Source organism: Eucalyptus grandis, chromosome 7, assembly GCF_016545825.1.
Source record: "Eucalyptus grandis isolate ANBG69807.140 chromosome 7, ASM1654582v1, whole genome shotgun sequence".
Taxonomy (NCBI): domain Eukaryota; kingdom Viridiplantae; phylum Streptophyta; class Magnoliopsida; order Myrtales; family Myrtaceae; genus Eucalyptus; species Eucalyptus grandis.
Genome location: NC_052618.1, coordinates 13,171,853 through 13,185,933, shown reverse-complemented (window position 1 = coordinate 13,185,933; position 14,081 = coordinate 13,171,853). Strand labels below are relative to the sequence as shown.

General features: G+C 38.4%; 1 protein-coding gene and 1 long non-coding RNA gene across 2 annotated transcripts in view; both read right to left on the bottom strand.

The window, feature by feature from the left end:
- Positions 1 to 1,724, bottom strand: part of LOC120296338 — a 75,697-nt gene extending 73,973 nt beyond the window's left edge. The window contains exons 1-2 of the long non-coding RNA XR_005553286.1: positions 1,657 to 1,724; positions 1,161 to 1,213 (exon numbers count right to left, since the gene is read on the bottom strand). This is a non-coding gene — a long non-coding RNA (uncharacterized LOC120296338). The remainder of the gene's footprint in view (positions 1 to 1,160; positions 1,214 to 1,656) is intronic.
- Positions 1,725 to 7,489: 5,765 nt separating this feature from the next.
- Positions 7,490 to 12,746, bottom strand: LOC104445368 (calmodulin-binding protein 60 D-like). The gene is made up of 7 exons (XM_039317463.1): positions 12,613 to 12,746; positions 11,708 to 12,201; positions 11,256 to 11,416; positions 10,972 to 11,175; positions 9,630 to 9,831; positions 7,844 to 8,493; positions 7,490 to 7,746 (listed from the first exon to the last, which is right to left on the bottom strand). The coding sequence occupies exons 1-6, from the start codon at positions 12,744 to 12,746 to the stop codon at positions 7,877 to 7,879; spliced, it is 1,812 nt and encodes a 603-aa protein (XP_039173397.1). The 3' UTR covers positions 7,490 to 7,746; positions 7,844 to 7,876.
- Positions 12,747 to 14,081: the final 1,335 nt, after the last annotated feature.

The following is a 14,081-nucleotide window of genomic DNA, read 5'->3' as shown; positions in this document are numbered from 1 at the left end:
ATGTTGACTAACTTTGCTGTAACTTGGTGGCGTGCTTTTGAGTTTTCATCTTGTTTTTGTGGGTAGCATTTTGCTGTTGGTACTGGAAGTGTAGATGCGTGAGACTATGATGTAATCTTGTCATTTGGTGTGTGGTACCATTAGATTGAAAGTCAACTTGATGAATTAATTTCAAGATATAAGGCTTTCTAACATGTTGTTCAAAAGGATCTCTCATTCTTCTGATCAAGCAGGAAGAAAGTCTGCCTTGGTAATCAGAAGGTGGTAAATGAAGGACTGTCGCTCAATGGTTTAAAATTAATCAAGTGATGACAGATTAATCAACCACCAAAAGTTCACATTAATGGGAAGGTTCGGCACCTTGATGTTGGCTGAATATTTGGTACACTATGCCGTAATGGACTTGTATGGGATGTAGTCCTCCCATGTTTTTCTTTCCACAGGTTATGCAATAAAATGAATGCTTGTAAGAGAAAAAAGCTGTGCAAAGTTCAAGCTCAATAGATGCCGTTCAAACAGTAAACATAAATCAATTATCTAGCGATGGATTTGTTGGTCAATAAGTTCATTCAATCAATTCTTGACATGCACAGAAAAAAAAAAAAAAACTCATATCTTTAATGTTGATGGAGATATGCCTGAGAAAAGTGCAAATTTTATAAATTCTGTTTGTCTTACCAGTTTCTGGAAAGAATTCTCCATTGAATGCATCCAGTGCCCTATATCTTTGAGAGCGTTCCCTGTACTACTACACCATGAAAATTAACACTATAAGCAGCTGCTGTCCTGTGGACTTATTCAAAAGAAATAGACATATATGCATATGGAACATATTAGTTACTTGTACAAATGAATGTCGGACCTCATTACCGTGTGAAAAGATAGAAATCAGACTCATCAAATGCATTCCCTCAATCTAAGGTGCCACAGAAAATTCAATGTAAAGCTGGTCTATATGGTACTTACAGAAGCACGTAAAGTTAATTAGCAGCTATCAGTAAATGCACCGTCCTTTTAGTGATTAAGATAAAAATGTATGTGCAGGTACATGATGCTCGATGACCTTTTTAGTTGGCGAGACAATACACGTGGAAATTCTACCGGAGGAATCAACTGTTGTGGAAAAGATACTACCAACAAACCAAATGAAATATATTTACCTTCGACAATATTTGGCTGAGTGAGATTTTGCAGGTTCTGGCTCTTCTCCGCACTGTCCAGCAAAGAGCAATAGCAAAGAATTACATTGCAAGAAAAATCTGTGACGTATTCATCCCATTCAATCCTTCTACGTGCAAATTGAAATTGTCATAGACCACATTTTCCAAGATTCAAGGAGACATTTATATCCAGGGCACTTCACTGAAAATTTGTGTCTTTTCGTGTTCCATCTTTACAAAACGACATGAAAAATCTAAGTCGTGTTCTTAGTGCAATTACTTCACATGAAAAGCCTATAACGGTCAGCAAGCCATTTTTACCACTCAAACGAGACTTCTCTTTACATCTCACAGCAATTTCTAATGCGGATTTCTATCAGGAAACTGACTAGAAGGTCAGAAATGATCCAACCGCTTCTAATTAAAGAGATCAGCAATTGAAATACGATGAAGACTATATAATCTATGTCCAAGCTGGCTACTTTACTCATCTTACCACTCTCTGGGCATCCTCCTCCGTCGAGCAGCTCCCCAGCACGAGATTCCTCTTGGATCCGTTCCATGATTGACTGTGTGAAGATCATCATAAAAACACAAGCAATATAGAATAATTTGGCAAACGGGACAGCAAAGTAACCTGATGACAATAACAGCTCGCTTACTCGGCAAAAGCCTTAACAGAGTTTAATTGAAATAAGAAGGAAGTACTGCGATCGGCTAACGCAAATTCGCATAACAGGTTAGAGATGACATCATTTGGAGCCTTTAAGATGCATTTGGTAACATTTATGTTCTGCGAAATAATTTCTTTTCATAAATAATATTTTTCGATTTTTACTGCTTGGAATAATTTGTTAGTAAAAAAACAAGTTAACTATACAAAATTTATATTATTTGAATAAAAAAAGAATAAAACGCATTTGGTATGACTTACAAATTTTTTGTAAAGTAGAATTTTTTTAATTTTTTAATAATTTTTTAGATTTTTCTTTTTGTCCCTCTCTTCTTCTTCATCCTTCTCCTCTAGCTGGTGGCCAGTGGCAAGGAAGAAGTTACTTTTTATAGAAAATGACTTATTTATAGAAATTATTCCCGAGAATAAGTAATAATTTTATTTATTTATTATTTTTGTTTTAAATCTATTCTTTGAGTACTTTTCTATTATGAAGAATAAAAAAATTAATTGACATTACCAAACGGATTTATATTCTTCTTTTTATTCTAGGAATCAAAAGAATAGATATTATGAGAAATGGGAACATTATGAAACGGAGCCTTAGTAGCACAAATTCACAAACAAAAAACCGAATGAAAACAATTCAAAATAGTCATGAGGCAAAAGCTAATTGATGTCATACTTCAACACACGCTTCGCCACATTACTCATTTCAAGAACCTTCAACTCGAGAACCCTTCAAAGGATTTCCCGCAATTAAAGCTAAAAACTAACACACTATCATCAAACTTACTCGGTTGGAGTGAAGCGTGGCCTCTTGGGTTGACTTGGTTGACCTGAAAAAGAGGAGGCCGAAGCTCTCTTCGCCATGGACGCGACCTTTCTGTTCTTCTATGGAGCTTATCAAGAAACAGGGAAAGTGTCTGAATCTTGGGCAATGTTTGGTCGCTGAAAGAAAGTGGCAGAAAAAGGAATCAGACGGGGCAGTTTTATCGACGAACTCGAACTCAAAGGTGATGAGATGACCCTCGTCATGAAAGAATTGGCACATGCATTTCTTTTTTTTTTTTTTTTCTTTTTTTGGTCGGTGGCACATGAGTTTCCAAGAAGAGTGACTTCGTGCGCATTTCCGCGAAACGTTGCCGACTTTGAAATATTCCTTTTCTCCGATTTTACTGATTTGGACACTTTTAACCTTATTAAGCCGGTACAATAATTTTTTTTCTTTTTTTTTTTAATTTTTCATGCTTTTTACCTATTCAATAATTTGAACTATTTTTTCCTTTAACGTGGAGTTTAAGGTAAATCTTTTCAGCCCGATCCCCGATATTTGGAAAACACACTTGAAGATTAGTTATCTATGTGTGACTTTAAACAAGCGGCAGAAAATTCAATTAATTTGTTGTAAGCACACTTGATTATAACTTATGAATTGAAAAAACTAATGAATGCGCATTATAATAATTAATTTGAAATATATATGTGTATGATATATTGAATTGATGATGTCGAAATGATTTATTGCTGCTAGATTTACATATCTTGTTTAATACTATTAATGTAAAATCATGACAACACCATTTTACACTTAGGTTAATACCACGAAAAATTTCAAATTGATATACTTGTGATAAATTTATCTCCAATGACTACAAAAAAACTCCAAATTGGTATACTTGTAATAAATTCACCCCCAAACTAATTTTTTAATCACAAAAAATGCTAAACCGTTACATTTGTGACAAATGTACCATATGTTAAATTGAATTAATGACACAAAAGTGAAACGAAGAGTAAAATCGCAAATTAGTATACAAGTCAATTGTCATGTGTCATCTAACTCAATAATTCGATAGTAAAAGTTAATAGGAACTAATATAGGGTAATTTATTACAAGTATATCAGTTTAGAGTAAATTTTGGGTTTATGGTAGTTCAAAAATTAATTTATGGTGCGAAAGAGCTTTATAAAGAGAGTTGCTTACTATGAAAAGCAAGATGCTTGGCCCACTAGTATGATTTTATTGATCACTAGTCCTTACTTTCAGTTATTGGCATACTAATGCGCATTCGTTAAAAAGCGCGCACACGAACCCACGAACGACACCCACCCATATGGATACCTAGGGGTGTGCAACCGGACCGGGAAAACCCGGTTCCCGGACCGGCCCACCCAGGAAAAGGGTCGGGAACCGGTTCCCATTGAAACCGGTCCGGAACCGGTTCCCAAAGTCGAACCGGTTTGAACCGGTCGGGAACCGGTTCGAGGGATTACCCACCCGGGAACCGGATCGACCGGACCGGTTCGGGAACCGGTTTGAGAACCGGATTGTACGCCTTCTTGTCGACCTTGCGACTTCACTGGTTGCTGGTGTCTCGAGGAGCCAAAGCGGTGGTGCTGGTGCAGTGGCGGCTTCACAGGGGCAAGGGTGACAGTGACGGAGCTTCGGGCGGTCAGAGGTGTCGGGTTGTCGCGGCCACAGTAGGGGCAACGAGTGGCAAGTGCGAGCTCGCGGGTGAGGGGCTCCGGCGGTGGCGCGGTGGTGCGGCGCGGCGACGCAGCGCAGCGGTCGGCGGCTATAGCGTGCGGAGGGAGCCCGTGAAGAAGATGAACAGTACACTATTCTATTTCTTCTTTTTCTTTTCTCCTTGCCGGCTTGTCACGTCTCCCTCACGTCCCCTCTCTACGCTGCCCACGTCTCCTCTCGCCTCCCGACATTGACCTTGACTCTCAAGCTTTTCCTCCCTTTTTTTTTTTGTGTTTCTTTTTTCCAAGGACCGAAGAAGGCCCCCTGCCGAGTGATCCACAAAGAAAAACCCCGAGTAGAGTTGCTAAATTATCGCGACTTAATCTCGAGTGAACCACTTAGGATTTGATTAATATATACGAAATGAGGTAGAAATTTATTTATTAATAACGCTTAATATTTCAATATAAATTAGAAGAATTATGTTGTTTTTTCATGTATTAAAATAAAATTCGAAGTCGTATAGATGGGCGGTTGCAAAATAGGTTCCAATATAAACAGGGTCAACCCTGTTCTCGGACCGGAAAAACAGGGTGGGCCGGGAACAAGGTCCAATGAAAACGGGGTAGGGAACGGGGTCCAAAAAAGGAGAACCGATTATAACAGGGTAGGGAACGGGGTCCAGTGTCTAGACCCTACCCACCGGGACCCGCTCACCCCTATGGATACCTATAATTAAGGGAATGTCCGATCGCCCTTTATAAACATGAAGGACGGACCCTTCAACTGAAAGTCCCGATTTTCTTAAGAAAAAATTTAATTTGATAAAAAATTTCGCCGAACAAATATAATAACAAAGTACTTAGGATCGTGGACTGGTCAAATCGAGAGTTTCGTAAAATCTCAATTAGCAGCCTTTAGTCGAGTAATTTAGGATAGTCTCATCCTATATTACGCTTTTATGTGACTTAATTAAAGATGCGTTTATTTGAGAGAAAGTATTTTTTGGAAATTTATTTTCTAGACTTTCACCCGTTTGGTGTGCGATCGGAAAATGAGTTAATCGAAAACACTTTTCGATTAACGAAAATAGTCATGCATAAATTTAGAAAAATGAAACTAAATCTAAAAAGATGGAAACACTTTCTAGAATTACTAACCTCAAATATTTTAATACTTTAATTTCATTTTTTACTTTATTTTATTATTTTTCTAGTTTTTCATTTTTCCTCATTCTTCTTCGTCTTTTATCAATCATTGGCTAGGTGATCTCGACCTCGCTGGCCCACCACTACGACTGATAACCAGCCATTGCCAAAGCTTTGCCAAAGAGCAGCAACCAACAGAAAGGAAGAAAAAATAAAATTGATTAAAATGTTCAATTTTTTTTTTTTGCCATGACATTAAAGTTACTGTATCTTCTTGGTCACATATCATCAAATGAAGAAAAATAATCAACCTTTTAAAAAAATTATATCTTGAAAAGCTTCTTTTTTTTTATCATGAAATTCTCGTGGAGCAAATTTTTTTAAACAGGGTCCTGGAGCAAATTCACCCTCAGATTTTTCGTGCTTTGTTGCGAAAGGGAAGAGCCCAAAAACGCGAAACGACGCGGATGTTGCATCGATTGTGCAGCACGTAGCCAGGAGCACGATGACCACCTTTATTAAGATTCCCTCTCAGGTTGACTTTCTCCAGCGGAAGAAGCATCCCCATCCATCCATCCATCCATCGCTTTCTTTCGTCTCGTCATCGTGGCGATCGAACTTTTTGTCTTTCGCCGACTCGAATTTCCTCCCCCGAGTTTGGACAGGTAGTTTGTCTTCGCCGTCGTGTGTACGCGCGTGCGTGTCCCGCGAACACAGAGAGAGAGAGAAGAAGCGCGTGACTGCAATTTTCCAGAAAAATATGGCAATTTTCCTGGAAAATGCTGCAGGCTGCTCCCGCACTTTCGGCTTTCACACAACGAGCCAAAAAGCCTTGGCGTGTTCTGCTGCCCGGTAACTATCAGTATACTCCTACTGGCAAAAAAATAAAGAAGCTTTGGTCGGACCGGGAAATGGGCAACGGTTTGCAGGCCTTTTTGGATCGGACCGGATCGAATTACGAATTCTTAGACGAGCATGAGCCAGCCAATGATTGGATTAGTAGAAGAATTTCGGCTTGTTTTGATAACTAAATTAAGTGCCGAAAAGTTTAAAATTTAGCACAAGTGCCATAACTTTGATGCTCAACAAGCGTCATAATATTTTCCTCCACTTGAGTATCACAAATTTGAAAAATCGATTATTTAAATGTCATCGCAATTTGCCTCACCAGAAAATCTTATGGGAAGGCCGATCGCCTTATATGATTTGACCGATACTAATGTATATAATTTTAAAATATTTTTTAGTTACTTTTTTGATTTTTTATTTTTCTTTTGCCCCCTTTTTAAGGGCCGATAACCCTCACCCAAAGGTTGCCTCACGTTCAGCCGTGAAGGCACTCGCCAGTTTGGGTGGTCATGGGCAAGGCTGCCTTTGACCCTCGCCAGCCTTAAAAAAAAAAAAGGAAAAGAAAAACAACAACAATATAACTCCAAAAAAAAAAAGTGAACCAAAAAATTTAAGAAAATTTTAAAAAAAAATTAACATAGAATGATTTGCTAGAATTGACACTCAAATGATCTATTTTACTCTGACATAACACTTAAATGAGCGACAAAAAAAAAAAAAAAGTTATGGTACACAAAGAGCACCTACAAAAGTTATGACACTTGCCTTGTTCTCTTCCTATTGAATTAAGTGGAAACAGAACACTGCTGGTGCAGTGCAAGTAAGGAATAGGAAGACCAGTTTTCTTGAATTGCCCTGAAGGATCCAGAGTATGATTGTTCCCTTCCCCATCGAATGCAAAAACTACTTTTTATACCATCGAAACTATCCACGAGCCGTTTTACATTAGTTTTTCAAGGACTGAGAAAACAAGAGGAGCAGACCAGGAAGACGATAGAACACAGTTCGTGTCTGTCACACAAAACACCTTCAGCTAAGCAAAACCCCCCATTTATAACCTTTGTGTGGCCATGTAGAATATACTTCGGCTCAGTAGTTTACTGATTTGTAATTCAACATCAATATTAAACTAACAGTCTGAATGAATGGAGAATATCGAGGGAACTTAGCATCGTGATGTAACAGCGTGTGTTCTGAACAAGAGCTTTATTGCCTTTGGATAGCAGCAAACAGGCAAGACTTTATACATAGGACTCAATGGATGTGGTATAAATTTCTATGAATAATAAGCACAGAATGCAAGTACTCCCTGCGAACGATTTACCTTGAATTCCTTACATGTGAAAAATCAAAGAACTTTTGAAGAAACATGTTGAAAGAACTGAAGTAGATGGACTTGCTGATGAAAAAAGTACTCGCTTGAGAAGGGGTTCCAACAACTCTGCTCTGCATACAAATGAATAACATTAAGTAATTAATATGCCCTCATCTAAGAAAAGAATTCCATCAATTCTATCACGCAGTAAATGGAGAATCATCTTACCTAATGCCACATTAAGAGCAAATCAAATCAAGCCTAGACTTCAATTGGCGGTTCATTTGACTGCACAATTCTGGCACCTCTAATTGTGGCAATCCTCCTGACGAAGGTACCCCACTGCATCACTGCCTTTATCTTGAACCAGCCATTAACACATCTGCTGGTACCACTGACAGAACCATCATAACATACTTGGGTCTTCCAGAACTTGTCATCGTATGGTGAGCTCTGACTTAACAAAGTTTCCAACCAATACTTTATATCCTCTGAATAATTTCCCATCACAAGATTGCCTTCAGAAGGAGGAAGTGTACTGCTAGAGTGTAATCTTGATATCGAGGCAGAGGGTGGTGGTTCAGAGGGGAGAGCATTCTCATTCACTGTATGGTGCATTTGGCTCGAAGAACAGATTGTGTGGCTCCGCATGGCATATTGAAAATTGTTACCATGGGACTGTTCTGGCAATCCACCAGTAGGGATGCCATTGTCTCCTTGAGAAATTAGAACATTCAATGGGTCTGTAGATATGGGCTGCAGTTTAGTGGGACGAACACTTTCATCAACTGAAAGCTTCAGGGCAGTTCCAGAATTGGTACTATTCAACTGTATTGGCAATGCTAAAGCAGTTGCACCATTATGTCCTGGAGAAAAAACTGGAAGATTAGTACGGTTAGTAAACAGAGGTCGACATGAGCACATGTCTACATTCTTATAAAGAATTTTACAATGAACAGTTATGAGCTTTTACCATAACGGAAAGTGTAAATAATTTTTTTTTTCCTTACCCTGCACATCTCTTTAGTTTTTCTTGCCACTGACCTTCATTATCTTTAACTGCTTCAATTGACAAGGCCCTTTTCAATTTCTGAAATATAAGTTTAACAACCAACCTTCTTTTCTAATATATGATCTTTCAGTCACCTTTTGATGAAAATGCACATATAAACACATTGCTGTATGCTTATTCCATCTATCCATGTCTACCTAGTGACAGCAATATCTAGTCAATTTCCACTTTGCATCACCAAAGTGAAGTATTCATGAATATCTGACCCCCCCTCACCCCAATCCCCCACCCAAGAAGGTAACTGTCGCCACCTAACTTTTTTACTAGCTTTTTAATTGCTTGGACTGAACCCATAAATACATGCGTATGTATGTACGCACGTATATGACCAAATGGATAGAGCGCATTGAATGAGGCTCATTTTGCAACAATCACCAGCTTACAGAACATATCTTTTCATGTACTATTAGCATTGGATATCGAGTGTTCCCCACATTGTATGTCCTTATAGGTCATTTTGATACTTCAACTCTTAAATCCTTCATGTCCAAATTGAAGTTGCATCTCTTAAATTGAACCCTGATAAAAATGAAGCGAGTGATTATTGACTTTTTGCCTTTGTACCGACAATCTATTAGATTACTGCTTTTGGTAGTGACCTGCAATAACCTGCTCCCCTGTTTGTTTGTCAGTAAAAACTATTTTGAGCATTTTTATTCCATCTAAACAGTCTTTAAAGCCTAACTTACGAATGGAATCCCTACATAAAACATAGTCAGTGCCAAAGAGGGAGCAAAATTATTAGAATCTCCTCGGATGCAAGTTCAATTGAAGGGTATCTGAACAGGTAAACGTCTTCATATTATAGGATATGCAAAACATTGCTTCTATTTATTAAAGCTCAACAATCAAGTGGAAAGTCATATTATCATCGTTATTTCACAGGCCGCATCTTTGTATGGGCTTAAAGGGAGAGATATTTTTGTGCTTTAGAGGACGTACCTTCAGCAGTCAAGTCCACATTTGCCAGAGAAGCTTCTAGACCACCTGGAGCGACACAAATTTGTGAAGTCAAAGAAACCTTGCCCAGCCAAGGTGAGGCCGAGCCTTGCCCAGGTTGCATTGGAGAAAAGGTCTCACCATTGAACACCATAACATTATTTTTGTTACCAAGGGCCTTTTTCACGATTGTATCTCCATGTTCCTGCAAGAAAATCACTCAGTATGTTGCTCAAATTGGACTACTGAAAGTATTTATCTCCACTATTGAAGGTACATGCTTTGACTTCAAGTTCTTTTTTCGGCAAGTAATTTTGCATTCCCATGGATGAACATGCATTCAGAATAAGTAAGCAAATGCAGCTCAGAGAAAGAATAACAGAAACCTTGGAAAGAACCTCAATTCATTTTACGCCTATTACCATCCATTTCTCCACCACAGAAAGGTCAGGTGCTCGAAAGATGTCATGGAGAGTGCAATCAAGGCAAGGCTCCTCAGAGTAGAGATGCAAAGATCGAGAGAGGACCGGTGAAGAAATAAAACACACTTCAATTTGTATTGTGCAAGTAATTTAGATCTTCATAGTTTTAAACTTGGAAAGGTAATAGTTGCCAGGTGAATGTGTTAATTGTTCAGACCACAATCTGATGACAATTGTCTCAGATTTTCATGGACGACACCAAATCAAATGTTGAGAGTGCTCTTCAACTTAGTCATGTTTTCCTGATACAAATTTAATTACGTGAGGACCACTTAGATTGACATGGTCAACATCTCTAAATTTACATTGCAAAGAGCGAAAACACAAAATCACTCTTTTAATAAGAAGTCTCTATTATGGATCTAGAAAAAGCATCCAGAGTTTCATTTCAGTCCCTCCTCAGAGACTTCATATGAAGTACAGCAGCTTAGGGGCATCCCCCCGCATTACAAATAGAGCTAATAATTCAAAAAGATTGAGGTAGGAAGTCTCCACATATTAGCCAATACAACATTTGACTGAGAAGGTTTAAGTTTTTGGCAAAGGGAAGCTCTACCTCTTACATTTTTATGCATCTTGACCAAAATAGACTTCATATTACTTTTACTGATATATATTTAAAAAAGAAAAAGGAAAAAAGAGAAAAGAAGAAAGGAAAAAAAAGCATCTAGATGTCCAACCAACTCCTCGTTTGAAGTTTCCATATCTCTGGTTGATTATAACACCTAATAAGCCACGTAGCTAGGGGTAAACATCCAATTACTGATTACATAGATAATAATGGACAGATTTTATGAACACTGCATAATGGTGGGTAGCGTATGAACTGGATTGACAAAACACAGTAGGAACTAGTCACTGACCTTCTCTTGGGCAGAAAGTCGATGAGTAGCAACATATACCCTGTCTTTGATTAGGCCGATCAGTTGACCAGCAGCGTCAAATAGAGCACCATGCTTCCTCATGCTATCAAGATAGTACAAATAAAGTATCCAACTTATTTTGCAAGTCTTTGCATGACGAACTAGGCTATCCCAGCTCTTTGGTATTATGCTCTTCCCAAGAATCTATGATTAGTGAACACACAAGACTTACATTCTTGGTAGTCAATCAAACCATAATAGAGAATCATTAACTAAGTGCTTACCTCTCTCAACTTGTCGGAGTCCGTAAACAGTTGCAGTAGAAAGTCGTCCACTTTATTTATTCCGACTTTCATCAGTTTTTCGTGACATTTCCCATCTTTGGCAATCTTCTCCAACCTCCAGACCTCATCATCAGATTTAGGTGGATAATTTTTCTGGTATGCTGTAAAATGAAGAGAACATACACGGTAAGGTCCCAGTCACCTTAAGCTCAATGAGTAGAAGCAAACTTCTGATAGGCATGCAAACTCTCTCCCGAAACTGATCCAAACATTTGCTACTAACAAATAAACTGACCATTTTTTAGTTATCTGAAATTTCACTCGAGATGTAAAGGTCAGTATGAATAAAGCTCTTAATTAGAAAATTGAAGGTTGTGGATGTCCAAAACCATGTTGTAGTCAGTCATAAAGGATAAGGTTTATATGCTGTAAAAAGACTATGAAAGACCTACATTCTCCTCTATGTTCCTTGACAGTGAAGGCATCAGTTTTTGCTTCTCGGATTCGTGTATTCCCACAATAACCGGATGCCACCATAAGCCCTATCCTGAACTTTTTACTCCTATTCCAGCTGGAATTGTCTGTAAATAGTAGCTCTCCCAGCTCCCCAACACCTCTCTTGAGCGTCACTTGTAGATTTCCAGCCAATAGCGGCCTCTTTCCTTCACGTTGTTTGACCAGGTAGTTCTCAAACTCTTTCTGAGCCCAGTTATCACCATCGTCTTTTTTGAAGTCACCTTCAAGCACAACAACATCCAGCTTAATGGAGGATTCTGGGTCTGATGTGACGACCTCTCCTGTATTAGCATCAATCAAGACAACGGAAATGCGATCGCCCCCCTTTCCTTCTAGTTTCTTTCCAGTAAATATAGGAAGTGACAGTTTGGTTTGAAGTTGAAGCTGTAAGTTTCTCACATCACTCTTCGCCATAGATTTAGCATTAGCCCTGCATTGAAAACAACCATTAGAAATAGGAACAGATATGGAGGCGGAAAATTGGAAAAGCAACAATAAAGAAAGTCTAATTATCTCACTTGGGCAAGTCTTACTGCCAGGGAAACTAAAAGGATAAAAGATCCATTGTCGAAGAGAGATTAATAATGCAAATTTTATAAAATAAAAATAAAAAATGGTCCATTACTGATCAAGCTACAAAAATTATGTTCTAAATTGGAGCATTGACACTTTGGCGCATGACAAGTCATCATGACCTGACACCCAGCGAGCTCTGACTGCTTGCTGCGGGGTGGTAGTGTCAGGTCGGACACTTATTCCTCCAGAACAGTAACAATGCATGATTGATCAATACTACACAAAAGCCTTTCTCAACAGCATCACAGGAGAAGTGCATTCATACCTTCCGAGAGGGGCAGAGTGAATGCTTGCAAGCTCCACTGCGTCCTTCTGTTTAATACCACCAATAGCAGAATTGGTAAAGTTAGAGACATCAGAAAAATGAAGCTGAAGGGAAACAAACCCAATCCATTCCATCAAAAGGAGTTGAAAAACCTATTCTGTAAATTCCTTTTCAAACAACATTTTGAAGAACTAAGTTCTTCAGCCAAATTTGAAATCACAATGTTTACCAAACAGCAGTTGTCTATATAGATCATATAAACAATCCTAAGCATTTTTCTTTTCCCCTTTCATTCCATGTCCTTGCAAAAATCTATGTGTGTTTTAGAATGGTTATGATTCAGCTTTAGGTAAAAAAGAAACAGTTGAAGATGTTATTGAGGTAAATAAATGGAGATGGCCTCCAGCAAGGTCTGATGATTTGCTTGAAATTCAGATGACTTTGTGTGGATTGATTGCTCCAGACTCTAGTCTATGTAGACAAAGTGATATTTACTGGATCATTTGGGGCTCTTTCTCTAAGGAGGCTTGGAAACTAGTGAGGATATGTGGGACCAAATTGACTTGGCTTAGGCTTATGTGCTTTAAGCCTAATGTGCCAACATATGGCTTTATATCTTGGCTGGTGATTAGTAATAGGTTTCACACATGGGATATGATAAAAATTTGGTGTGACATTGATAGCACTTCTGTGCTATGCAGACAACATCAATAATCTTGAATGCACTTGTTCTTGAAGCGTGTATTCTCAAAGCAGATTTTGGGAATAAGTTTTACGGCTTGCAGAACATGAAGGGGAATAGTTTGAAGTTATTAGTGAAGGAAATTAGCCCAGAATATAACAATTTATTATCTCTGGGGAGGAACTTAGTGAAGCATAAAACTGCTCAAGCTTGCTGTGTCCTTGATGCAGTCTCTGTGAAAGTCTCTTTAGAAGCTATAATTTGTGTAGAAATTGGCAAATTCATGTTGACTAACATTGCAGTAATTGGGTGGCATGGTTTTGAGTTTGCATCTTGTTTTCCTGGGTAGAATTTAGCTGTTGTTAATGGTAGTGTAGAAGCAGGAGACTATGATGTCATCCTGTCATTTGGTGTGTGGTGTCATTAGATTGAAAGTCAACTTGATGAATTAATTTCAAGATATAAGACTTTCATATTAAAACAGGTTACTCAAAAGGATCTCCTTTCTTCCCGTGGGTGAGAGATGAAAGTCAGCCTTAGTGATCTGATGGTGCCAAGTGGAAGGGCTGTCGCCCTATGGATAAAAGGTACTCTGATTTGATTAGGGATAACAGGCTGGTCTACCGCAAGAGTTCACATCAATGGCAAGGGTTGGCACTTGATGTCTGCTGTATACATGGGACATTATGCTGTAATAAAATCATATGGGATGGAGTCCTCCCGTTGATTTTTCTTTTAACAGGTTGTCCAATAAAATAAATTATATACACATAAAAAAATAAAAAAA

Coding starts and splice junctions, on each gene's coding strand:
- LOC104445368 (XM_039317463.1), bottom strand. CDS start 12,746: ATGGAATGGATTGGGTTTGTTTCCCTTCAGCTTCATTTTTCTGATGTC. Junction 11,176..11,255: donor ACTCCGACAAGTTGAGAGAG/GTAAGCACTTAG, acceptor CACTAATCATAG/ATTCTTGGGAAGAGCATAAT. Junction 8,494..9,629: donor TGTGGACTTGACTGCTGAAG/GTACGTCCTCTA, acceptor CTAATCTTCCAG/TTTTTTCTCCAGGACATAAT.